General features: G+C 42.8%; 10 protein-coding genes across 10 annotated transcripts; 3 read left to right on the top strand and 7 right to left on the bottom strand.

The window, feature by feature from the left end:
- Positions 1-233: 233 nt before the first annotated feature.
- EAE97_007382 (uncharacterized protein) lies at positions 234-1,639 on the top strand (the record flags this gene model as incomplete). Its single annotated transcript, XM_038877897.1, has 4 exons — positions 234-474; positions 606-1,058; positions 1,110-1,341; positions 1,393-1,639. The coding sequence occupies 4 exons, from the start codon at positions 234-236 to the stop codon at positions 1,637-1,639; spliced, it is 1,173 nt and encodes a 390-aa protein (XP_038731382.1).
- Positions 1,640-1,832: 193 nt separating this feature from the next.
- Positions 1,833-2,772, bottom strand: EAE97_007381 (uncharacterized protein; the record flags this gene model as incomplete). The annotated part of the gene is made up of 5 exons (XM_038877896.1): positions 1,833-1,926; positions 1,982-2,201; positions 2,261-2,390; positions 2,443-2,660; positions 2,724-2,772. The coding sequence occupies 5 exons, from the start codon at positions 2,770-2,772 to the stop codon at positions 1,833-1,835; spliced, it is 711 nt and encodes a 236-aa protein (XP_038731381.1).
- A 2,605-nt stretch (positions 2,773-5,377) lies between these two features.
- EAE97_007380 (uncharacterized protein) lies at positions 5,378-6,399 on the bottom strand (the record flags this gene model as incomplete). The annotated part of the gene is made up of 2 exons (XM_038877895.1): positions 5,378-5,609; positions 5,663-6,399. 2 exons carry the CDS (start codon positions 6,397-6,399, stop codon positions 5,378-5,380), a joined length of 969 nt encoding a protein of 322 aa, XP_038731380.1.
- Positions 6,400-6,999: 600 nt separating this feature from the next.
- Positions 7,000-8,781, bottom strand: EAE97_007379 (uncharacterized protein; the record flags this gene model as incomplete). Its single annotated transcript, XM_038877894.1, has 3 exons — positions 7,000-8,114; positions 8,184-8,505; positions 8,572-8,781. 3 exons carry the CDS (start codon positions 8,779-8,781, stop codon positions 7,000-7,002), a joined length of 1,647 nt encoding a protein of 548 aa, XP_038731379.1.
- Positions 8,782-9,821: 1,040 nt separating this feature from the next.
- Positions 9,822-11,714, bottom strand: EAE97_007378 (uncharacterized protein; the record flags this gene model as incomplete). Its single annotated transcript, XM_038877893.1, has 2 exons — positions 9,822-11,433; positions 11,485-11,714. 2 exons carry the CDS (start codon positions 11,712-11,714, stop codon positions 9,822-9,824), a joined length of 1,842 nt encoding a protein of 613 aa, XP_038731378.1.
- Positions 11,715-12,032: 318 nt separating this feature from the next.
- On the top strand, positions 12,033-13,726 carry EAE97_007377 (uncharacterized protein; the record flags this gene model as incomplete). The annotated part of the gene is made up of 3 exons (XM_038877892.1): positions 12,033-12,143; positions 12,196-12,343; positions 12,402-13,726. 3 exons carry the CDS (start codon positions 12,033-12,035, stop codon positions 13,724-13,726), a joined length of 1,584 nt encoding a protein of 527 aa, XP_038731377.1.
- Positions 13,727-14,642: 916 nt separating this feature from the next.
- Positions 14,643-16,098, bottom strand: EAE97_007376 (uncharacterized protein; the record flags this gene model as incomplete). Its single annotated transcript, XM_038877891.1, has 6 exons — positions 14,643-14,751; positions 14,855-14,986; positions 15,047-15,118; positions 15,199-15,711; positions 15,759-15,810; positions 15,921-16,098. The coding sequence occupies 6 exons, from the start codon at positions 16,096-16,098 to the stop codon at positions 14,643-14,645; spliced, it is 1,056 nt and encodes a 351-aa protein (XP_038731376.1).
- Positions 16,099-16,654: 556 nt separating this feature from the next.
- Positions 16,655-17,887, bottom strand: EAE97_007375 (uncharacterized protein; the record flags this gene model as incomplete). The annotated part of the gene is made up of 2 exons (XM_038877890.1): positions 16,655-17,517; positions 17,749-17,887. 2 exons carry the CDS (start codon positions 17,885-17,887, stop codon positions 16,655-16,657), a joined length of 1,002 nt encoding a protein of 333 aa, XP_038731375.1.
- Positions 17,888-19,931: 2,044 nt separating this feature from the next.
- Positions 19,932-21,714, top strand: EAE97_007374 (uncharacterized protein; the record flags this gene model as incomplete). The annotated part of the gene is made up of 4 exons (XM_038877889.1): positions 19,932-19,956; positions 20,007-20,061; positions 20,115-20,571; positions 20,626-21,714. The coding sequence occupies 4 exons, from the start codon at positions 19,932-19,934 to the stop codon at positions 21,712-21,714; spliced, it is 1,626 nt and encodes a 541-aa protein (XP_038731374.1).
- Positions 21,715-23,405: 1,691 nt separating this feature from the next.
- Positions 23,406-26,291, bottom strand: EAE97_007373 (uncharacterized protein; the record flags this gene model as incomplete). The annotated part of the gene is made up of 3 exons (XM_038877888.1): positions 23,406-23,645; positions 23,900-25,745; positions 25,912-26,291. 3 exons carry the CDS (start codon positions 26,289-26,291, stop codon positions 23,406-23,408), a joined length of 2,466 nt encoding a protein of 821 aa, XP_038731373.1.
- Between the last annotated feature and the right edge of the window lie 304 nt (positions 26,292-26,595).

The raw sequence follows: 26,595 nt of genomic DNA, 5'->3' as shown, positions 1-26,595 counted from the left end.
TTGATCAATTAATCAGCGTCATCCCATCTGTTTTGGTCAGCTGATCAACACAAGTGAGGGGAATCAATCGTACTTCAGTTCGTCCTACTGTCCACAACGAACCGTTTGTGATATATTGAGAGACAAACAGCTCACACTAGGTAACAAATATTCATGCAAAGACGTTATAGTCTTCTCATGTTGAATGACTATCGCTGCTTAATGCTTCGGTTGACTACTTGCACATACTTCACATGACAACGCTCATGATGACGTCTCAAACCGCTATCGATACTTCTTATCTCATAGTGGGCTCAGGAGTCCTTGGTACATCAACTGCTTACCATCTCTCACTTGCACACCCCACGTCATCCATAACCCTCTTGGATCGTTCATCCTCCTTTCCATGTTCGCTTGCTGCTTCTCATGATTACAACAAGACTGTTCGTGCCGATTATGAAGATATATTTTACTGCGAGTTAGCGCTCAAAGCCCGTGAGATGTGGAAGAATGATCCATTATATAAGCCATACTATCATGAGTCTGGCTTTGTTATCGTTGATGATACCGGTCTTGACGAAGAATCATTGATAATTATGAAAATTTGGGCGTCTCCGATCATCAAGCTAGGATTATTAGACCGGATGAAATGAAAAGTTTGTATGGTGAATTTTTCAAAGGAACGGACTGGAGAGGTGTGAAAGAAGTTTTCATCAATGAAGGTAGTGGATGGGCTGAGGCTAAAAAAGCAGTTCGCAAGGTGACCGAGATGGCAATGGCGAATGGTGTAAAGTTTGTCAAGGGAGACGTGGAGAATCTTGTTTTGACAGTGGACGGGGATTGTATTGGCGTAATGACGAAGGATGGTAGGACTTTTCGCGCAGACAAGATCATATTATCAACTGGAGCAGGTACAGCGAAGTTGCTCGCAAATTCCGCGCCGCAGATGCATCACCTCCTGGCTGAGGATCGGATTACAGCAGCTGCAATTGTTTCTGGCCATATAAATTTGAGTGAGACTGATTACGATAGGATCAAAGACACCCCTGTGTTCGATCATGCAGTCGGGGATGTCTTAGGTAAGTGGTAGCTAAATTGAAGGTCAAACAACGATATTAAATCTCAAATAGGTGCAGTACTCCCTCCCACTGATGGAATTCTCAAATTCTATCTGGATGCCACTCTCAAAAATACATCACTACATGAACGCTCAGGTCATATGATATCAGCTCCGCCTGATGAAGCCGACCAAGCGCAACATAACGTTCCCAAAAAGCTCCAGAAGGAATGTTATCGAGTAATGAAAGGGATTTACGGTGAACTAGCTGAAGATCTGAAATTCGATTCTTTTCGCATGTGTTGGTATGTTGGATCAAGGCATTTGCTTCTCTTAAAATCTAATGCGGTAATTAGGGATGGGATTACCCCGGACCAAGATTTTATAATCTCGGCACATCCACGATGTCAGAATTTGCACATTGCCACGGGAGGTTCTTTTCATGGGTGGAAATTTCTACCAATCATTGGAGATTACGTTGTTCAGATGCTTGACAATAAATTGGATATTAATCTTCTCAAGCGATGGGCATGGGATCGTGATCAAAAGAGAAGTGTACATAAGAAGTTTGTTCCCAAACGAGAGCTGAAGGATTTGATATGACTTGAAAGTACGCTTTTTATTAATGACTAGGACTAAAACTAGGAGATCTAACAATATATCGCAGAGCTGATGCAGTTCAAGTGCCCGATTGTAATTTCCTTTGCGCGAAAAAGAAAATACACATTGGGAGAACTCGTTTGTCTGAACAGTAAGAATGATCCAGCTCTGACTTTTGGCTTCTTCGGAAAATCATCTAAAGGAGGATTTGGGCTTCTCCTGGCTGGATGGTACCGTTTCCGATAGCATATCCATGAGCACGGGCAACCAAGGAGTATGGAACTAAGTATCTGGACATATATTAATATCTCTTTATTCCTTGGAAATGGTGATTTGTTGACTTACTTGTCAAGGTATGGGAGGACTTCTGCGGCACCAGGAGTGTTTCTCCAATCTCTCATCAAATCCATGGTAATTCCAAACAATCCCATGAGATGAACACCGGCTTGTTCCATACGTCGGTTGGCATCCGAAGCCAATTTGTCACTGAAAGTACCACTTGCTTCGGTATTGGCCCAGACATCATAGCCTGCCTCAATAAGTGAGAGGGCGAGGAAAGAAGTACCTGTTGATTTGCATTAAAATGGGACTTCGAAATGTAATATGGGTAAAGGTTTGACTCACAAACTTCGGTGACGATTCCACCAATGATCAATTGTTTCTTGCCAGTGGCTTCAACAGCGGCACGGAATTCAGCATTGTCCCATGCATTAACTTCTCCTTGGCGCTTGATATAAGGAGCAGTTGGGTGCATCTATCATAATCAGCACTGATTCGGAATGATGTGTCACCTCATGGTTACTCACGGAAATGATTTCCTCTGGGAGATTGCTGTTTGGTCCTTGCTCAGCGGAAGTGGTCAAGATGGTTGGAAGATCGAAAAGATTTCCAAGAGCTGCATGACCGAGGAGTGATTGTCTGAAGACAGTTGGATCATAATCTCTCACGAGTTCGGAAAGTCCAATTTGGTGATCAATGACAAGAAGAGCGGCATCACTCTTGTTGAGACGATCAAAGGTAAAACCTGATGAGTTGTTAGCATTCGAGTTCTGGTTGCAAAGTTTGAAAGTAGCAGTCTATACTGTACCTTCAACGGCAATGGCAGAGGCCAAGATCATGGAGGTAGAGAACTTCATGTTGTTGATGGAAATATATAGATTGAGCTTTGAAGTATTGAAGTGAGTCTGATGATGAGATGAGTGATAAGGATGATGAATGAAATCGTTGGAAACTCTCTTCCTCTTATACACAAACTCTTGAATACCAAAAGTCCTCGAGGCGACAACAGTACTTCAATATCTCGATATGTCTTACCGACCTAGATCCACCTACCTCATCACTCACAAGGAAGTAATCAGAATACCGGGCCCCTAGTTGTGCATCTAGATGATTCAATCTCCGTCACAATTTACAATTTTCTAGTAGTCTCCACGATTTCCATAACTTTACCCAACGATCAGCCCGATAACCGATGGCAGATTCACCGTCACACCAAAATCACCACCATCAACGCCCAAAACAAAGTACTACCTCGACTTACCTTTGAATCTCCTCCGATAGCATCAAGAGGCTCGCTTCAAAACGAGATATTTCCCCTCCGGGCACCTGGTCCGCGGGCATTAATCGTGTGGAGAGCATTCATGCAAAGACTTTACTCAGCGCAGAAACCATCAAGCTTAATGCAACAGCTTCTAAATGAGTAAGCAGATGTTTTCTATCTACAACCGAGTGTAGAGTAAAACGCGATTAATTACCATTCTTTTACAAATGCACTAGCACGGAAAATTTTCTGTTTCGGGAATAGTCAAATTTTTGATCATGCAAAGTATGAGCTGATTGGATAGAATAGTGAATAGCTTGGTGCTGGTGCTCCATAATTCTTGATGAGTAACGATCGTTAAGAGAGATGTCAGCAATTGACAACAGTTGATCGATGCTAATTCCCCATGTGCAATAACCTTATGGCTTGGCGAGATTTGGTAAGAACCTTCAAATGGGTTACTCAGGTACGGTAAGCAGATTGATGAAATGAAGAGGGTGGTTATTAATCGGAGTGCAGCGATGCCCAGATCACGGGATGGGGAAACTTTATGGTGTGTGTTGTATATTATACTTTGTGTAATGATTGGGAAATCATTAGGGAGATCTTGGTAAGTGCATCGTGTGGATGTTATAGGGTCGTGAATTTACTTGGATGTGGGTTTCATTGATGCGTTCGCGTTGTCGACATCTAGAACTGATAATTTTTTATATGTCGAATAAATTCCTCTGGCCATGTACGCATATAGTTCAGAGATGATGGTTCTGAGTAAATTAAACATGGAAGGCTTGAGTGATGCTTTGTTTTTTAAACTCTTCACAAAAAGATTCATTTTTACCCAAGGACTAAACGATCCATTGAAATTGGGTGGGCGTTGTGGAAGTTGTGTGATGTAAATGAGTACTTGCAGTATCTTCAGTATTGCTTTTTCCATTTCACATAGGCATATTTTAGCAGACTAGGGACTAGATCAGGAAGTGGTTTCAAAATTCTCGTTAACTGCTACTTCATCATACTCCCTATACTTGTCATCTTTTCCATACTCAGACATCCAGAAAGAATCGAGTATGTTCTCCTCTAACTGCGATATTAAACTCTCCGCCCGAGTTCTCTGAATATTAAGAGGAAAAACGATTGTCTCGTCACTTCGTACTCATTTAGATGGCTAAGAGATGTTGTGACAATAAACAGAAACTAGCATAAAGTTTGATCTGGAAAAAGGTAAGTCTTTGCACGGAACTCTCCATGTTGCCACGGTGAGTGGAGGTCTAGAAATGGAGGGATACTTGCGGTCAAGGTAGGAGTGAGTAGTATTACGGGAGTCTACGCGGTGTCTAGAATCCTGAGTGCTATGTCAGTCTTTACTGATTGCTCGGTAATATTTAGTATTTACTGGAGAAGAGTGAGGTATATGTACATTGATTTTGATTCATATAATTTATACCAAGGGCTCATATCGAGAACACCCTCTTCTCTCATTTCCTTTCAATATTGATTCATAAGTTATATATCTCCTTACAGCCTCCTATTTCATATTACCTCCTCTCCATTCCCAATCAAAATTTCGCGTCAATCCTCTGCTCTTCAACCCCCAATCCCTTCAAAATCTTCTCCAATGCCAATCAATGCCCTTCCATCATATCTATACCTGCCCGCTCTTCTCATCCATCAATCCAGTCGACGAGCCTGGCATCAACCATATAATCTCACTCTCATCTATTTCGATTCCATATCAAGCATTAAGAATTCGCAGAGTCGAAGACTTGAGTTGTTTAACACGAATTCTTGCATGTCAAGTATCGAAATTCTAAGTCTCAAGTGAATGAAACTCGCACAAGATGTTCAAAGTCCCCAGTCCTTGATACAACCTTGCAAAAGCACCCTCCTCTACACACTCAAGAGTACAATCAATATATATGCCAGTCAAAGTTCACCAGCGATAGTGTTCAATCAGCCCCCGTAATTGTAATTATGTAAATCTATGGCCTTTCAGAACCCGCTAAATGAATGTTGAATGATTCAAGACATGACTTGGTACAACTTGGGTATCATTATTCGAGTTATCAATTCTAGTTACATTGAATGATCCAGTATTTTGATAAGAGTATATTTAGGTGATATTTAGTCATGCAAGGCGACTTGGTGATTAATCGACTCGCGACGATCACTTACGTATCCAAATGACCATTATTACAGTTTACCTAATCCCATCGCGAGTTTCTCTCCATTCCTATTCCCCTATCACTAGTTCTATCTCTTTGGGACTTCGTAATTGACATCGAGACCTTCAACGGAGCATCTCTATAGGATGTACCATCGATAGCTCGCATAGCCTCTTCAGCCTCTTCGCGGCTGGCAAAATCAACGAAACAAAAGTTTCGTCTATCATCCAGATTGTTTTCACGAGGGCTCACCCTCTTACTCACTCCATCGCTAGAAAAGATTAACATGGGCAGTCAGATCCAAGATAGTGAAGAAAAACTTACATTTTGAAGCCGTCGAAGATAGATCGAAGCTCCAATTCATTCTCCGTTTGATCCAGCATTCTAGGCAACCCGCCAACATACAACTGTCTACCTTCTTCTTTGGCCTTTGAAACCTGGAAATGTCTCAATGCATCATTCGGTCCGCTGTGTCCCGCGAGTGTATCGTGTTGCGAGTCCCTAGCCCTCGAATCCCAATTACCCCAGCGATTGTAGCTAGAAGTGGTATTTTCACTACCTGTCCCATGATCTGGACCACCACGTCTGATGTCCCCCTTGGGGCGACAAGGACGACATCTAACCGGTCGACCCGATATTGTAAGACCCTCCAAAGTTTGCATAGCCTTATCTGCTACCTCCTTCTCTGCAAACTCGATGAAGCAATACCCTGGACAACGGCCCGTGAAAGGATCAATAGATATATGTAAATTATTGACAGAAGCTATGCCGTTCCTGGCAAGAAATGCATTAATGGCATTTGGCGTGGTGGTATAGAGCAAGTTCCCCAAGTAGACACGACGACCTTCTGCAATAGCCTGAAGAGTTCCAGGCGACTCTTCATTTTGCCGTTCCGGTCTGTGGACTTTCACGTCCTCGGCCCGGCTTCGTTCTGCGAGAGGCACGATAGGTTGCCTTTGACGGCGATCATCTCTAGGCGCTTGGTTGGACCAGTTTGTTGGTCTAGATTCAGAGTTTATATCTGCTGCGGCGCGAACCCTCCAGTTTAATGAATCGGGCATGATTGTGTTGCCGAGTTTAAGAACGTTTAAGAACCTCTGTCTGGAACGCAAAAGGAAAGCGAAAATGGTATAAAAGCGGGTTTCAAGAAGTGATAGACGTGTCTCTTATTCCTACTAGAGTGGAAGCTATTTAAGATTCTAGAATTCGATCATCTGAGATGAGTAGTCTATATGATTTAGCCTTGTGTGAAATTAGCAGTATTCACTGTGAAATCTGAATGAAAGGATCTCACAAAGAAAAACTTTGTGGATGGAATCATGTGACAATGAAGAAGCCTTTCCACATTAGTCAGCAAGGTCCTGGAGTCCACAGACATAGACTAGAATATATAGCTACAAGAAATCTCAATCAAATCATTCTAAGCACCCATCCCAAGAGCTATCTCACATGGCGGAAACTCTTTTCCATTCTTAAGCTTAGACGCTCGCCCAATGTAGAGCAAAATTGCAATGTATGTGTTTGTATTCCGAGTCCAGCATCGCTACGTAACATAATCTCGACTTGACATTAATAACCTAAAGTCACAGCGCTCTCTCCAACCACCTTATCATATGCTCCATTATTAAAACTCCACAACAAAATGTACACCAAAATCAAGACTACCCAACCATAATTGCATCACCATCTTCCGTAAGATCAACAACGACCGCTGTAGCAGGAATTGGTTGGCCGGCATGCGATGTGGAGACTGGACCACTGGCAGTTCTTTGGCCTAAACCAGAGTTATCACTTATGTCCACCGGGGTACCATAAGCATTCCTAGCAATAGGTTCAAGTCTCGACGGCAGACCATTGATACCAGTTCCGTGAGAGACCGTGGGATTCTGGATACTAGACTGACCGTTTATGGGCCTGTTTGTATCTGCCCTACTGGGTCCACACATACCGACTTCTGACAGCATAATAAGGTGACCTGAGAAGTTTTCTGCTGGCTCAGGATTAGGTGCTTTCCTGTCGAAGTTCAGCGTAAAGCATTCTTCAAGTGCTTTGAAATCTCCAAGATGTTTAGTTTCCTCATCGCTGAGCTTACCGCCATTGCTAGCAAGGTCAATGGTATCGGTTTCGCTTCTCAAAAGAGAGTTGTACTCTTGGTGTAGTCGCTCAGCCTTTTTTTCTTTTTCCAGAAGTTCGGCCCTTAGCGCAAAAATCTCTTTATTGAGCTTATCCTGACTACTCGCATTGTACTCTTTCATAGTGCTAATAGCATTGAGTCTACGGACCATGATTGGCTTACCAGATGCCTTCCGATCAACCTCCAAACAATATGCGAGCTTCTCTTTCCAGAGTTCGAACTCTGGAACGAAAATATCGTCTCGAAATATGTGTGCGATTTCCAGAGCATCTTCAATCATTGCCTTGATACTATCGATTGCGACCTGTGTAAGTCTATGTACCGCAAGATGGCGTATCCCAGTCACCCGCGCGAAGAGGGAATTAAGAGAAGTGCGTGCTTGACGACCAATAGCTTCAACTGGTATGTGACACTCGTTCAATGCGCCCCACCATAAGTTCAACTCTACATTTTCGGGACATTCCCATGTGTTCGCATTCAGCACCTCAGGAAGCCACTTTTGTACGAATCGGTAACACATCGACTCTAATGCAGTTTGCAAAGATCGAAGTATAGTTATTTGAAGTATGAAGGGCAATTGAGGGAGATTCGGTTTCCGCTGGGAATAGTGACCATGAGGTTTGTCTTTGAATTTTGGACGGACTAGAATGGAGTCGTTCAGATTAGCTTTATACAAAGAGGTTTTGAATCAGGGGTCAAGTAAATTCCTACCCTCCGAACGTAAGCTCCTGTCAGAATATCGCGCTCTTTTCAATCCTCTTGATCCATAATATTCAGGTATTTGGCCTCGACCTGATTTAGCGTCCTTGCATTGAGGTTTTGGAAGATGAAGTTGATCTGGTCTAGTTGGTACAATAGACGAATCTGGGCGACAGAGAACGACCTTTTGGACAGTCGTTTTATCCTTGGTTGTCTTTGAGATCTTTCCCCCTTGAACTCTTGGGTTTGATCTTATTGCCCGTCTATCTCTATCCACAACCTCTTCAACGGGCGTCAGGTTCTGTGCTTTACCAGATTGCTTTTCGTCAGATTGCTGTAACATTTATGATTAACAAAAAGCACTTTGCAACTCAATAAACACTGATCAAACAACACCAACCTTTGCATTATTGATCAGTTGCCTGTCAACACTCTCCTGATCATCATCACCATTACTAGATTCTTCAGAAGATCCATCATCTGAAGAAATTTCAACGATTTCTGTAAAATTGACAGCAGTCTTTGGAGCAGCTGCAGCTTCATTCAAAATGCTTGTGTGACAAGAACGTTGTTTAGCAGCATCGTTTGCATCTTTCATGATTGTATCCATGATTTCAGTTGTTACCAAAAGTCGAGATTGGAAGTCGAGGTTGAAAGAAGGGTTTAGTTGTGGAAGAGAATAGATAAACAATAAACTATATTGGTAAATTGGTTGTTGTGGGAAGTCGGAGGTCGGGACTCGGAAGTAATGAGGCCAGTGTGGTCCGAAATAGACATAATATTCACTTTCTCATTGAGTTTCTCCTTCCTACCCCGTGATGAACTAAATCTGATACTGCGGCCTATAAAGGAAAGAGTGAATGGGCAAAGGAATAAAATGAGATCAATATTCATTAGCTAGAAAATACTTATTATATGAATAAGATGTAGAAAGCGTGCAAACTACTTTGCTTCAAATTGGTATACACTTTGATTATATATATACAACTATATATAATGCTTCCGAAAGACAGATTTACTGTACTCACTTCCATCAGCAAGAACAACTCTTCATTGCTGTAAATCGTTCTACCCATCACAGGCCTGACTTCTGAATGATGAATTTGCTATGAGCAACAAACACGTGATAGAATAGACTCTGTCTTTATCTGCTACTATTGCATTACACAGAATCCGCTGGATATACAAAGAGTCACAATTCACTTACAATTCACTCACGAAGATTCGGGTCATGTGCCCCGAATCTATACAGCCCCTCCATCTAACCTCTTGCCCCTTTCCTCTTTCATCTCTCTCATGGCTCAAAATTCCACACCAGTCCAAAATGTTTTCATCTGCAGCCATGGTAGTGAGACTACTGAGGCTGCTATAAAGTCTACTAGGAAGAGATGAAAGGTTGGAGGACCATTAAGCGACACAAAACGCTTCTGTCCAATTGTTTTGATCCATGGAGTGGTTTGTATCTTTTTGTTCTTGAACAAAGTATAGAGTCTATATGGTTATTATCATGTCTGCCATGAAACGCAGGATAAAGTGTCTTTCTACATGACACGAACAAGATCTTGCGGAAAATCATAAGATCATCAATGCAGCTGATTCAATTCAATACCAAGTATCATCCTTAGAGTGAAGGCTGTCAAGACGATTATATTACCAATCAGTACCCAATACATCAAATGGATTTGTTGGCTTTTTGTTTGCTGTACCAGTTCGATTCGAGTTGTCCCGCTTCCTTTTCTTCTTTTGCTTAGATGTTTTCGCAGAAGTGGCAGTAGATAATTCAATCGTTTGACTCGAATCTCCAAGAATTGTTTCTTTCATCGTCCTTAAGATGGAGTCCATTTGCTCGAATCCAATGAGATCACTAAGACATGGCAGGTCTTGAAGCGTATCATATAATTGCAACAATGGTAAAGGGACTGAGTTACGGCCACCAATCAGGATCAAAAAGGTTATCATCTGCTTCAAGATTCTGAAAGAGTAATGAGATCCTTGGATTTGGGCTATGACATGTATCGTATCCCAATCCCACTCACTTGTCTTACGGATAGTGTTATATGGTTCTGAGATTTGGAGTCCAGCCAAAATCTTCCTGCCCAGGCTTACTTTGTCTATCGACTCCGACCACTGGGCATCTTGTGTAAATGAGATTAAAGTCCAATGGTCAGTAATGCTTTGTCCTTTGGACTTGGACCGTGACTCGCGAAGAAAGTTTAGAATTTCAGTGCAAGCCTCTGGAATGTCTGAAGCACCTGGAATTTCCCACTCCCTCCCGCGCGAAGCATTGGCTTGTCGTTTATTCTCAAAAACGGAGGTCCTCCTCTCTTCGACTGGAAGTACTAGATTGATGCAACCATATGCCAATTGTCGGATGGATGTGGACATCTCCCAAGCATTGGTTCGAGATGGGGAATCAATGAGAAATGGAAGAAAAATGTTGATGTTATTTGCGCCATCCTGGGAGCCGCTTGAAGATTGGGAAAGGTCAAGACATTTCATAAAATAAGGAAACTGAAGAACATACTCACAAATACGAGGATCAAGAACTTGCAGAGCAGTCTTCACTTCAGAAGGTTTGACCAGCTCCGCACTGAGAGTGGCTACATTAATTTCCACTGGCAAATACTCCTTGACAAAATCTTCATACATTTTTTTGTGCTGATTGATGGCGGTTAACGCAATTGCCTGTTTCAGTAACTTGGAAAAGCTACCATGACAATCCATGAAGATCTCAAAGGCAAGAGCACGAATACCATATGAAGGGGGAAGGCCTAATCGCTTGATGATGGATCCAGCATGAAATATTTGGGACTGTAGCATCCATGAATCGGCCTTGGATGAAACTTCAACATCTTGAAAGAAGCTCACAGAACTGTCGGAGCCAATTTCATGAACAAGAAGGTCGGAATCGCCAGTGAGAATGATTCCACCATATCGGCTAACGTAGCTGGCACAATATGTATCTGCTTCCCCAGGAACAATCGTGACGAGATGTTTGTATTTGTTAGAGTTTTGTAAAGCTTCAATTATTGCAGGTACGAGAAAGGATGATGCTGGAAGCTTTGTGAAGTTGGGACGCTGGGGGGAAAATGCGAAAGGAAACGATGTAGGTATAGTTCGGCTTGTCGATGAAAGTCGGTACCTCAAACCAGACGCGTATTCTTTGTGATATTTCTCCAGTTGCTGCGTATTTCGATTAAGCCTTTGGTAACGAACATCTAATTTGGCTGGGGGTAGGTACCCGTCAAAGTATATCCTTTTCCTGCTACAAGTTAGTATAATGCAGAGAAGCTTATAGTCCCGTAGAACTCACACAACAGCATCATTCCGTTCTAGGCCATCCAGCCATGCCAGTACAGTATCTCCGAGCTCTTTATATGATGGATTTGCTTCAAAGTAGTTTCCCGCGGACTTTTTGGTACCTAAACATATATGATAGATATGATATGCCAAACCGGGACCGTCAATCACAATATCATTGCCCTTTAACGAATCAAGAGTTGCATAAGGACGTAAGAATGTTATTAGATGTGGAATTCCCATTGCTTTAGTGGCGGCAAGAACGTTTGTACATTTGTGATATTTGGTTGTATTAATTGATTGATAGACTGGCTCGAAATGTTTGAATTGAATGAAGTGAGCCCTGTTCAGAGTGAGGTTTGCGTGAAGAAATGATAAATTTTGGTGAAGGGATGGATGAACATTTGATTTCATTGTCATTGATTGATTTCCCAAATTTCAGCCCAAACCCCCGCTAGTGCAATCAACCCCACTACATATCCTGGATCTCTCGCCAAAACTTTTTCTTTTCCTCTTGACATTGAAAAAGCATCTTCAAGCAAAAAAACAACATTACCCAAGATGCGCAATACACTCATCTTCGCCGGCAGCTCATGCCCAAAGCTCACAGATCAAATATGTACGAACTTGGGAATGGCTTCGGCCCCAGTCGAGCTTACTCAGTTCGCAAATGTACTGTTTCTCAACTCCCAGAGAAGCAAGCTATTCAGCTAATAAATTCCAGGGGGAGACAAGCGTCAAGATCATGACGAGCATTCGAGAGAAGGATGTATTCGTCGTTCAATCGGGTAGCTCTAAGATAAACGATAGTATCATGGAGCTTTTGATCATGATATCTGCTTGCAAAGGAGGATCCGCGAACAAAATTACAGGTTCGTGCGCCGAATTCTATTTCTTACTATCGCAAGACTTAATTGCTAACTTCTACAGCTGTTCTGCCATACTTCCCATACAGTAGACAGTCAAAAAAGAAGTCACATCGAGGAGCTATCACTGCTCGTATGCTCGCAAATCTTCTACACGTTGCCGGAATTAATCATGTCATTACTGTCGATCTCCATGCTTCACAAATGCAAGGCTTCTTCAAATGTCCCGTCGACAATCTTCACGCGGAACCATTGATTGCACGTTGGATTCGGCGCAATGTGCAGGAGTGGACTGAGGCTGTTTGCGTTTCGAAGAATGCTGGTGGCACCAAAAGAGTAACATCTCTGGCAGATGCTCTGAAACTCAATTTCGGAATGGTCACAACAGACAGAAGACGAACCCCCGCAAACATGTCAATGAGTATGATCATGAATCAAATCGAAAACTCTACAGGCGAAGATTTGCATGGAGACATCAACAAGCTACATATTGGCGCATCTCCTGCAGCGGAAGAAGAGACGGCAGAAGAGCCAAAACATGACGGAGAAGCAGACCCTACCTCATCAATGTTACTGGACGGTGATTCAGTCTCACATCAGACAAGAGCCCGTCAAGACAGTCACCCCTCTCCACCACAACGTTTGCACAACGCGCCATCTGCCATCAGATCTGGGCATCGGAATTCCGTTGGAGCATCCTCGCCTTTGATACGAGCACACACTACCCCCGCACCAAGATCTACACCAGTTGATGAAGCGATTGAAGCGCAGTATACTGATGAGCGTGCTCGAGAGGTCACCCATGGCCGATTGGTTCAAGGTCATATCGTCTCAGATGACTATCCTTCGCCTACACAATCCGCAATGTCATCTTCATTAATTCTCGAACGTCCCGAAGATGATCCTATGTCGATTTCTATGGCATCTTCAATCTTTAATCCTGAGCCACACGCATTAGGTGGAACAGCAGACGCTGCTGGTGATGTATCGGATGAGGAAGAAGAAGGCTTTAAAGACCCAGGTCTCGAACAGATGATTACATTAGTAGGAGATGTTCGAAATCGTACCGTCTTCATCGTTGACGATATGATTGATAAAGCTGGCAGCTGGATCGCCGCAGCTGAAACAGTCGTCAAACGCGGTGGTGCCAAGAAGGTCTATTGTATTGCTACGCACGGCCTCTTTGGAGGAGATGCTCTTGAAGAACTCCAAAACTGTGACTGTATCGACACCATTGTCGTTACAAACTCATTCCCTATCCCTCCAGAGAAGGCAAAAGATGCAAAGAAGTTGCAAATCTTAGACTTATCAAAGCTACTCTCCGAAGCCATTAGAAGGAATCATTATGGAGAATCTATTTCTGCTCTTTTTACACATTCTAGCGATTAGATTTCTGGTTTACGATCGTATGATTAATATCAAAATCAATCTGCAATTTGCTATATTCGAAGATTTATACCCATAGCGTGGCGTACGGTAGCGGAAAGACGGAAAGGATCATGACTGAATAAATTGCTTATTAGCAAACGGGACGGGATTGTATTTTCTTGGAAAGAGAATTAACGGCGGCGCAAATTCATAGAACCAGGTGTTCTCCACGTCTCGTCCTTGAGTCCTTCAGGTGCAGTGATACATTTTGATATTATCATCCTAAGTATATCTCTTTTTTCCTCTTCATTCGTCCCAATTCCCTTCTCTCGCGTTCATTCTGAAGAGTTGATACCCAATCTACACAGGAATGTTTCCGGCCTTTCATTCAAGTTTCCCTATATCTCTTGTATTATTGTTTTCCTCATTCCTTCTATCTTTTGATAGACACCCAGCGATGCGATCTATAGTGGTTGCAGGGGCATATCTTTCCTTTAGAAAGATGTCCTTAACGGAGCGTTGGTAGATTAAACACAACCTTGATATATCTATAGTTGCTCTTGTGACTGATATGGAGAGACGATGCTTGAAGGTGCTTTATTGAAATATGATCGATAAAGGGCTGGATTTCTTTCGAACATATGGCTATTTGTGTGCAATGAATATTGCGTCGGCGATCGGATGGAACTAGAGGGGTAGTAAGGATTTAGTAAATAGATAGATATATGTGAGGATTTATGAGAAACCTCACAAAATAAAAACATCGATACAAATCTGATTGCAACATACACATCATTGTTAAGAGAGCATCGAAATTAAATGATCAGTGTACATGCATGTAAATCCAACTACGTTCTACAGTATATAGTTGCTTATTTACAACATTGTGCAGCGCCGTACCTCATCTGAGTTCTGTACATGCAATACTACCCTTCCACTATGCTCCAGGACGGGAATAGTCTAATGCCTCCACCCTCTTCCATACTTCTCTAACTACACGCTCTTGTTGTTGTCTTCCTGTTTCGGTGGGCGTATCGCCTGCTGGTCTAGAGAGGAAAGTGGTTAGTTATTAAATTCTTCTGACCGGATTGGTAAAATACAGGGTGTATGGAGTTCAATTTCTCGAGGGCAATGAGAGAATGAACATACCTAATAGCTAGGTACAATCGACTACCCAATCTGACTTCTTGGATAGGATCAGTCTCGAGGTTGGCGGGAGGATTCGCGGTGGTTATTAAACCGCCGGCTTCGCGGAGAATGCAAATTCCTGCTGCTACGTCCCTGGGGTGTGTGTTAAGTTGATGTAGAAAGTAGAATTACGAATCGAATGAGTTGACGAACCATTCCCAACAACCGCCTTCCCACCAAATATCGAAAGCTCCAGTTGCTGTGTATGCTAGATCCATCGTTGCACTAAATGTCACAGAAGGGTTAGTCTTTTGATTTCTCGTCCTCTCCATCATAGAAGATGGAGATGCGAAGGAATGACTCACCTCCCCAAACTCCTGACCCCATGAACCATTCCTCCTTTTCCACCTCTACCTCCGATCTCAGTAGCCAGGTTTACAAAACTATTAATCTTCTTTCTCAAATTTCCTCCCTCGATATCCCTCCTATCCTTCCCCCACTCACAACTAAACGTACAACCTTTCGGCGCTTCTGGTCCTAGAGGCTTTCCTTTTACATATGGTAACTTCCTCTTTCTCTTCAAACTGCCGGACGCGAAACTAGAGCCGCCCGATGGAGTCCCATCACTAGCTCCCACATGATCGTTTTCCCAAGCGCCGTGTCCGGCTAAAGCAGAATATGAGACATCGAGAATTGGAGCGTAAATGACTCCAATGATGGGGATACCGTTGATACAAAAGGCGATGGAGATACAGAACATAGGGAATAAATGTGTGTAATTCACTGTTCCGTCGAGAGGGTCGACGATCCAAGTTGGGGAGTCATCAACGAGGTATTGTTTGGAGGAGCCGGAGGAATAGGTTTCTTCTCCGATGAATCTGGGCATTGTGAGCTAGCTTTTATGAATGAAGGGGACAGTGTTTACTTATGTGAAGGATATCGACTTAATATCTCATGCTTAACAAATGCTTCAACATCTATCCATTTCACGTGATCAGTATATCTCTTTTCAATCCCGCCATCCTGACGCATCAAATAGACGTATCTTCCCCCCTCAATACCCAGCGTGAATGACTCGAAGACATACCCAAATCAGTTTGTGTAACGATGTCCACCGCATTCATTTTTTCTTCTTCCTTCCCACCCTCATCGCCTTCACATCTCTTCTCTACCCCGTCCATCAACATTTTGCCCGCTCTCCTCCCCAAGTCTAACGCAAACGCGTAGATCTCTTGGAGTTCTGCATCTGATATCTCATCGGCCATTTTGTTATTTGCTAACCTCTAGATATTAATTGGTGTCTAAACTGCACCGGAGGAAGGAGACTTGTCTTGGATGGCTCACAATAAAGAGGCTTAGGTATGAGTAGGTAGGCAGGCACGCGGATGAGTAAGACTTGATAGGTCTGATAGTGGGGTTGTATCAGGAAGGATTGGAGGCCGATGATAGGCGTGGTGAAGCGTCGTAGTGGGATTGTGTGGTGGGGGTTTTATGCTGATTAAAGACCTAGATATCGAGAAGCCCGTCGATCAGTGGTGTTTGTTGGTGTAGAGATTTACAAATACAATTCGGATCCGAATAGGAAGTTTTATTCCACAAGGAGGTATGATTTTCACTTAGGAATCTTGGTGAGAAAGAAATATGGATGTTCCAAATTGAGTTCATTGCTTGAGTATAATCTATCTTAATCTTACATACAGCCCATGCAACCATTTATATTTTAACCACAAAGTCTTATCACATTTCTAAATAGCCAAAATCGTTACACTTGATCGTGACGTCTCTCGGACTTGTGTCCTACGCATACATTTAACCTGGAAATCACGAACTCGCGTGCTTCGCCCTATCATTCGCTAATTTATCCAAAACAACAGTCCTTACCTCCTTTACCGGTAACTGCTCAAGCTCAACTCCCAGCCAAACCTTATCTTGCTCCAACCCCTGGTTAATCATCGCTTCTACACCTCCTACTACCTGCCATCCAGCTTTTGTAGCTAGTGCTGCAATCTGTGTATCGGGACTTGGATGATAACACATTTCTAAAATTACTCCCTTCTCTCCCTCTTTCCCTAAGAATTCTGTAATGATTCCTCGCGCTCTATGCTCATCGTCGGATATTGGTGTAAAATCTGGAATTGCAGAGATGATTACTGTGGGTGCTGCTAAGTGTTTCGCTTGTTCTACCGACTCGATATACAATAAATTGTCTCCGAATCCGTTACTGCTGCATTCCGCAATCACAGCGTCGCATTCAGATTTATCCCGATTGACCATGTATACGGTCTCGCAACCGAGGAATTTCTTCAATGCGTAGACGGCTGCTCGACAGGTTCCTCCACCTCCGATAACCATACCTGCCGAACGTTTTATACTTGATATTGTTGCTGCTGATGCGTTCTGAAGAATAGCTTCGCGGACACCAATACAATCGGTGTTGGTTCCACAAAGAATCTTCTCACCAGAGGGTGATGTGCGGTGGTAGATAGTATTAATGGCACCAATGGCAGCGCCCTCTGGTGTAAGCTGGTCGAGGAATGGGATGATGGCTACTTTGAAGGGCATGGTTACGGAAGCGCCGAGAAATTTGGGGTCTTTAGTGAGTTCGATACAATCTTTCAGGTTTTGTGTCTCATATAGATATTGGAGGTAGTTGAGGTTTAATGAGCGGAAGATTGTGCCATGGACTGGTGGTGGGATTATTGGTTAGCTGGAGACCTAGAAGGGAAAAGAAGGAGGTGCATTGTGAAAGTTCTTGTAGCTATGCATAGAGCATTGAATTTTCAAGGTATGAATGATCGCTCTCTCGAATGCAGCAAGCTCTGGGGATTTGGGGCATGTCCCCATAGGAGTGATGCTGGGTGATGAACAGCTTTAAAGCAGATGGTGTGATGGAAGATTCAAGGATTTGAACTCACATAGAGGGGAGAGAGAATGCGCAATTGGATACCCAAACAGGTATGCAACTCGACCCAGGTGGGAGATATCCGGGGGCGGGGTCTCCATCATTCCGGAGGGAATGGTGGCGTCAACGGTGCTGGTGATTGTTTGTGACATAGCTGCAGATAAAACTTAATATTCAATAAATTGTTGCAACTCAAATCGCGTATCCAAAAAGATATGAATCTAATATGAATAAGGTTATGATGGATTGGAGTTGGGAATGATGAGGAGACGAATGAGAGCGGAAAAGTTATTTCGAGAGATAACCGAGGAAATGGAGCTTCTGAAATCGTGGAGATATCTTGTTATCGATGGAAGAGCAGAGATGAAACAAACAAGTCAACGGGAAAAGAATTGTATTCTCTATGAGCCAAGTCTCAGGGTCTAATGGCATTAGCCCGTGAGCAATTTAATCAAGTTTATACTTTGTCCAGCTAATTGGTTTGATGTCAATTCCATACGTCTTGACCTGTAAGAAGCTTTGCAATGCGCGGAAATACATATAAGCGTCGCAAATTCATAATCTGGAAGGTTGAAGCAGAACCCCACCAAAATTTTGTACACACAATGCACAGTTTCATGCTTCTCATAGATTTGTTTGGATGAGATCTGATTTGTGAAATCAGAACCCTACTCTTCGATCAACCCGCAAATTTCTTTAGCCGTCCGTGAACACCATGAATGATCCCACACGACGTGGGGTAGGGTTTGACTCAATTGAACCAATGATTAGCTAGAAGCCCCTTGCCGTGAATTTTTAAGCGACGGCACTGTACATTTCAGCGATGGGTTACTATTTGAGGTTAGTGTTCCCGAAATAATTGTTTCTTAGCTGCTCTTTCATTGCAGTTTGGTCGGAGCTTCCAGTTTCTTGTCTACGCCATCAACGTCTCAAGGTTTAAGTAGAGCTATAGCTAAGAACCAAAGGCTTGCTTAAATGTCTTGGGGTGGCGGTGTTGGCTACAGAGGAGTGAATTCGTGAAAGAACAAGTGATTCAGAAAGCCATGGCATTAAGATATGTCGGGTAAATGTTTTGGGAGGTTAACATCTCAAGATACTGCCAGATTGGAGTAAACAACGAAGAAATTGATCTTTAGGTTACAAGTTGCAGCACATAATCAATATTTTGGAGCAGCCAGATTGATTAGTGTTTTATAAAGATTACCAGCCTCAACATTCCTTCCTTTCTTCATATTTAAATCAAATAGAACATTAATTTAAAGGGGCGAATTCCCCCGCTGATTCCCCATGGGGAGAGCTACCATGGTAACCCTTTCCACGTGCTAGCCAGGTCGATCGCCAATCATGTTCGTCTGTCGCACCCAGAAAAAAATATGGAAAAGGTCTTTCCCCTCAATTTTGATATTCTTTTCCGGGTCTCCCACACTCTCCCACACAAGATCTCGCTCCCCATCAAGTTCTCCATCTAAGGAAGTAGTCCACACCTGAAGTAACCTAGTAAGATCTCAATAAGCCAGCCAAATCCCAATCTTGAGTGCATGATGACCTTCAAATCCGCGCCTTCGCGCGCCAAATCTTCTTCCCCTTTCCACCCCATGGCATTCTGGACGCGGAACCTAAGCTAGGTCCTCCCTCGTGTGCTATCTAAGCTTCCCCACCAACAACCAAAAAGCAAGGTCATTTTGACTTTTGTCAATAGCATTGGCATAGAATTCGCCTCGCACGGAAGATAAAAACTCGCCAAGACACATACCAAAATGAACATGAATCTTTCATTCTACCCCAGAATACAACCCAGACTTCCCTGTCCAGTCCCAGGAAGACGGAGCCGTAAGCGTGGCCAAGAGTAAGTTCTGGATTGCCATCAAATTTTGAAGATTCACCATACCAAGTGTTATCTGGATTTTCTTCTTATAAAATGGGTGTTCCGTTACGAGTTGTCTTTTTCGTCTCATCATCTTTACTCTCTTCTATCTCTTTTCATATAAACGACTTGATTGTCAAGAATATCTAGTGATCTTTGGCAATTCTATTAAAGTTGCGATATCACAATACTACATTGCAATTGGGCAGGTCCAAGGGTTCAAGCTTGTGACTCACGTTACTTCGAAGAATTTTTTCTTCACAACGCCAAGGATTCTTGCGAGATCAGCAACTTCGAAATTTTGGCAGTATTGAAATAGAAAATCATTCAAGATGGGTCTTTTGACTTTGGTAGAAGGTATGATATCTTGAGGGTCCTTCGAAAGAGTAGCCATTGACATTCATCAGATCGGCCTACGCCAGCATGTGTCTACAACGCCCGCGTATATTTCTGCGCGACTGTGTAAGTGATTCCGTCCAATATGCATGAGTTCATCGATCTAATCTATCATACAGAGCCGCGTTTTGTGCAGTGATGATTGGATATGACTCCGCATTTATCGGCGGAACAATCGCTCTCCCATCATTCAAGAGCGAATTCAATTGGTCGCAATATTCAGCCGATGAAGCTCTCCTTATCTCCGAAAATATCGTCTCACTCTATCAAGCTGGTGCTTTCTTCGGAGCTCTCTTCGCTTATGCAGCTGGTCACTACTTGGGTCGTAAAATGGGTCTCCAAGTGTTCTCCGGCGTCTTCGTTGTCGGCGCTGGAATGATGTTGGGCGCCAATGGCGATAGAGGTCTTGGATTAATTTACGGTGGCAGAGTTTTGGCTGGTATTGGTGTTGGTGGCGCTTCCAATTTGACTCCTATCTACATTTCTGAGCTTTCTCCTCCTGCTATTAGAGGACGCTTGGTCGGACTGTATGAGATGGGATGGCAAGTTGGTGGCGTTGTTGGCTTCTGGATCAACGTAAGGTTTTACCTCTGTACATTTACGCGATTTCATTTATTGACATGTGAACAGTATGGAGTCTCAACTACTATGCCCGCAAACCACAGACAGTGGATCATTCCATTCGCTGTTCAATTGATCCCTGCTGGTCTCATGTTTGCCGGACTATTCTTGATCAAAGAATCCCCAAGATGGCTCATGAGCCGTGGTGATCGAGCAACCGCCCTCAAGAACCTCTGCTGGATCAGAAAACTTCCTCAAGATGATATCTACATGCTCGAGGAAGTATCCAGTATTGAAGCTGCTCTCGAACAACAACAGGCCACTGTTGGACTCGGCTTCTGGCAACCTTTCAGGGCTCTCGGCAATGATCGCAAAGTCATGTACCGTTTCGCTCTCGGCTGCTCTCTCTTCTTCTGGCAAAACACATCTGGTATCAACGCCATCAACTACTACTCTCCTACCGTCTTCAAGGAGATCGGTATCATCGGTACAAATGCCTCGCTTCTCACTACAGGTATCTTTGGTGTCATCAAGGCAGTTGTTACACTCATTTGGCTTTTCTTCCTTATCGACAACTTTGGACGCAGAAATCTCCTCATGTATGGTGCCTTTGCAGGAGCCATCTGTTTATACTACGTCGGTGGTTATATCGCCGTTGCAAACCCTTCTGCCAACCCTTCCACTACTCTTTCCGCAGGCGGTAAATCCGCCATGGCATTCTTTTACCTCTGGACCGCTTCCTACACTCCCTCGTGGAACGGTACTCCATGGGTCATCAACTCCGAGATGTTCCCCCAGCACGTCCGTACACTTGGTCAAGCATTCGCAGCCGCCAGTAACTGGTTCTTCAACTTCTTGGTTGCTCGTTTCACAGCACAAATGTTCAAAGCTATGGGATGGGGTGTTTTCATCTTCTTTGCTTCTTTGATGATGTGCAGTATCGTATTCGTCTTCTTCTTGGTTCCTGAAACTAAGGGTATTCCATTGGAGAGTATGGATAGACTCTTCAGCTCCGAATTGAAGGCCAGACATGCCCATGGTATCGTATTAAGAGAATTGAAGGAAGACGAAGAGGCCTTCAGAAGAAACGTAGAAGGAAGTGGAATTGGATTGGACAAAGAAGGAAACGAGAAGAGTGCTTATGTCGAAGTTGTCTAAAGTAGAACAGTATCTGGCCTGCTTTAAAGTAGGAAACTGGGCAACTCAAGGGATGGAGTCGACTTGTGTTTGGTTTTTGGTGTTTATAATGTTTTGGAGGCTGGCTTTTTGTTTTAGGGATCACCAGATGCACATTTCTGAGGAACTGCATCTATGATTGCCGCTTAGCATTACTACACGCATATATGTGTGCCTTGATATTAATGAGTTTACGAGTATGATAATATCAAGAATTTAATTTTCATCGAGAAGAGCATTGATGACTTGAAGATGATCCCCTTGATATGCACTGTGATCGCATATTTTGGTGCCATGTCATACCTTACCATTGATGTTGACAGGTACGGAACACCAGGAATCCAGATCATGAGGCACACAAATCTTAGTGAACAACTCAATGTGAAGGTTCTCCATGTCCGAAGAGGTGTGGACACTTGATGACAGTGAGTAAAAGGCAAGAAGGATTTGGCACCATCATGAAGAATTTCAACTCTTTTCCGCCCTTTAGTATCTTCAACAAACTATTCACCACCATCCTATCCGATTTCTGATGATAGACCATTCGGCAGAAGAGATGGATCGAGAATAATGGCCGGCTATGTTTAATTATGGTGGTTGTGCGTTTTTAACTTCAATTATTGGACAGAGCATAGATATTGTGATTGATCAATGAATCGCATTAGAGTCATGTTTTTACCATAAAATCGTTCATGTTCACGTTTTCTTCTTGAACAGATATCAATAGATTTACAGGAGTATACTTGGATCAATCGATGTGCTAGGCGATAGAACCGCCGATTATTCTTTCTGGATCAACAAGCTGGAACCGTTGCGAGAGGTATTTGCATAGGATGTGTGGTGATTGTAACAGCGAATTTTGCAATAGACCGGAAACAAAAAGTAAACGTTGGACATCCTGCATTTCCTTACTTCATTTACCCCGGTGTCCTTGGCTTTGGGATCTCCAAGAAATTTGCGGACGTCACTTTGAACATCCAGCCACATGCCAGCTTCACTCGGTGCATTCTACATGGAACGGTGTATATAAGTGTGTCAAATTTAAGTTCATCAACTAGCCCCTACCCCTATCCCTGACCCATAACCCCATTCCCCATCCAATTTTGTTGCTTCTTGGTGTCTCCGCTTTCCTTTCTCCACCCATGAAAACTCCACATAGCTAATATAAACAAGAATCCAGTAATGTAGTTTAACACCGAGTGGGCCATATCACCAAGTGGGCCATTATTTTTATATACAAAATTCGTTTGTGTATAACTATGCACTTTTTTTATTTATAAACAGAATTCTCTAAAAATTGAAATTAGAAAATTTAATTATATAAATAATATGAAAATCTAATTATTTATTGAAAATTCAAATTATTATAATAGTTATTATAGAAATATTTCTTTTATAACAAAAATCGTAACAATTTCTATTTTTTTTTTAGAAAATATAAGAAATTTTTATATCAAAAATAGATTTATAAAAAACCAAATTTTCATTATTATTTTATATTAATTTTCTTTTAAAAAATAATAATTGATTATTAAAATACAAATATTAAAAAAGTATTAATTTTGATATATTTTGAAGTGGCCCATTCGGTGATATGGCCTACTCGGTGTTAAACTACGTTACAACAACACGCTAAATCATGCACAATTTTATATACAATTTCATACCCATTATCATCCCATCCATGCCTGTCTATCTCCCTCTGCTTCCCCATATTTTTGATAATTTGAATATACCTCCATTCTCATGCGTCTCTTGGGCGCTTTGACACCAGTCATCAGCTCAAATTGAGCGATAGCCTGCTCGGGAAGGACTTCAAGGCCGTCGACTACTACCCAGGCGATTTTAGTTTCGGAGCGAAATTGGCGGATTTGAGAGAGGAGAGGAGTTGTAAGTGGAGGTTTATAGGAGAGCTGTTGTGGAATGTTAGTTAGTTTGCGGGATATAAGACGAAAGCGTAGAAATGATGAGTAGTTCATAAATTGCATCCAATACAAGGAGCGTATCGTGCTTCAACAATGATCTCAAACAAAGGATGAGATTCATTTAAGCGAATTAAAATGCATATAAATATGGAAAGAACATCTTCGATACGGAGTATGAGAATCACCTGGAGAGGGTTCTGGATACGAGTACTGAGGTAGAAAGACAAGATTAAAATACGTACCTCTACAACAACTCCACCGGTAGGACTACCCAGCCATTGTACAGGCATCGTGAAATTCGCTGGCGGTTGATCGCCCACACTTCGTGCCGGGACACAGGAGACAATCATAGTAGGCGGGCTAAAACCCTGTGGCCACTGCTCCTGCGATGATTGCAACACATGTACAATTTTGCCATGATTACTCAAACTAGTAGCCCACGAATTGAAGTGATCAGCAACTCTCTGAGCATTCTCAAGTGTTCGGTTGAATAAGAATATTTTGCGGCAGCCGAGTTGAATCATGGCATACACAGCTGCTCGTGCCATACCACCTGCACCGATCACTAGTCCCGTTGTTTTGGATGGCTGAACGACATTTCTTGGAGATATGTTACGGCGGAGGCATGTCATTATCCCAATGAAATCAGTGTTGTCGCCATAATAAGCAGTGACGGGTCCAGTTTTACTTCGACGATTTGCGTGTTGAAGTAAGGATTGCGTAGTACCGTCAAGAGAATTGCCTCCCGAGGACGGCCGAAGTGGTAGGAGAGTGTTCACAGCCCCAATAGCTTTTGCATGGTAACTTTTTGGGCCAATTTGCGACATGATTTGGACTTTGAATGGCTGTGTGATGGCTGCTCCACCAAAATCAGGTCGCTGACAGATAGCATGAATATCATCAACGGATTTGACTTGTAGCGATTGAAAATCGTTGCTCATACCACACACTTCATAAGCTGTATTGTGCATCGCTGGAGACAAACTGTAGGCTACACTGGCTCCAAGATGTACAAAATGGAGTGGATCGAGTATAGACTTTCGGTATAGTTCCTGCCGAGCCTCTGCCGCTGTTGGCAGAAATTGTCGGAGTTGACTTTTACTAACAGTGGAATTCATGACAGGATGCGTTACTGGTGTAAAAATTCGATTCTCAATTAGCGAACTCCTTCCATGGTCTCCAAGATTATAGGCGATCACTGGAAGATGGCCTGGTATAGCTTCAATTTTCCTCAGAAATCCGCGAACAGTCTCATTGTCACTTTCTTTCGAGGTTGCACGAGCAAACCTAACAATATCACAGCCTATCGACTCGGCTCTCCGGTATTGTATCATCCTAGACTCGTCATCCCATCCCCATGAATTCTCGACACGATGAAGATAGTGTCCAATAGTTTTCGTCCTTCCAGAAGACCGAACAAGCTGCATGACCCGATCAAATGAATGCTTAAGATCGATGACGATATACTCAACCCCCAGCCGAAGCCCGTGCTCAAGTAATGCAAAATAGACATCTTCTTTTTGAGATAAGGACAATGAGAGACCTTCAAATGCATATTCTTCGGCATGGAGGATAACTGGTACCCCAAGTTCCCTTCTTACCGTTGAAACTTGTTTAGCCAAATCCCTTTGGATATCGGGAGACCTCAGGGCATCAACCTTGATCTGAACTGCGTCGGCTCCAGATTCCAATTGTTGAAGATCCAGGTCAGGAATTGTCGACATACGAATAGATAATGCATAGGTGTACAGTCTGCACTCGGGTGGCAAAGCCGCGATAGAGAACGGACTTTCTAAACTATTACGAAGGACACCTTGGCCCGTGATGAAGTCTAGAAATGCCGAGAAGTCTTCCTTTGCATGTTTTAATTTTGATGAAACATTGGGAAGTCCTTGATCTTTCGGACTCGCCATTCCATCACAACTTCTATCATGCAAATTATAATATTCATAATTTGAACAAAATCGATGAGCAGCATCGGCGTTTTCGTAACGTGCAGCTTCGAAATCTCCTATGTTCAGCATTTCTCGAATCCTTTGACTATTTCGAAGAATATAGATCACGGGATTTGTTTTTGTATATTCTCGACTAGCAGATCAGCCAAGTTAGTGGAAAATTCCAAGAATGGTACTCAAATACAGGTATGTAAATATATTTGAACATTAACCCTGGCTGTAAGTATTGAGACAATCCCAAACTTTGAAACGAATAGAAGAATTTGAACGGCGAAGATAGAGAAAAGGATTGTGCTTACAGTGTCTTCTGTACCTCTGTTGCGAGACTTGCCATTCCACATTCTATAATGCATCCTGTTCTGTTTTCGTATAACATTTGCCTCGCAACGTCGATATTTCTTTTGTGAAAGTTTTGAGCTCCATTCTTCTGAACGTAAGCGGCACGAGAAAGGCCTGTGACTTCCTGAAAATAGTGGTCTTCAGTTATCAATCGTCGACCAAGATGTGTTGCTCCAATAAAACCCAAACTTCGTTTTCCCGACCCTCGGGAACCTATGAGAATGATTGACGCATTGGAGGGGAAAATTCGACCTTTCGTTTGTACTCCTGGTTTCAACTGTATTGCCTTTTCTATATCCATGGTTCCATCGTTGGAGATGACTTGAGTTGTTATAGACATCGTTTTGCTCGCATTCTGGATTTCGTCCCGTAGCACGTGATTGACTAAAATCAAGGATGAAGGGGCTCCGTTGCAGTACAGTCCAACGAAGCGACAAACTCAAAAATGGTAAGGTAAGTGGGAAGAGTTGATTACAGTCGACAATTTTTTCTCATGAATAAGTATAATATAACAAGAGCAAAACTAAGGGAAATTGTACAGAAATGGTTACTTATCGAACTACATTCTTGATCGCTCTTTCGAAAAAGCACCGAGACACACAATCGCAAATGCCGAATGTAGGTCCCTTCAATCCACAACCTAG

Source organism: Botrytis byssoidea (assembly GCF_014898295.1).
Source record: "Botrytis byssoidea strain MUCL 94 chromosome Unknown BBYS_014, whole genome shotgun sequence".
Lineage (NCBI taxonomy): Eukaryota > Fungi > Ascomycota > Leotiomycetes > Helotiales > Sclerotiniaceae > Botrytis > Botrytis byssoidea.
The sequence above is the reverse complement of the archived record's forward strand: the minus strand, read 5'-3'. Positions and strand labels throughout refer to the sequence as shown.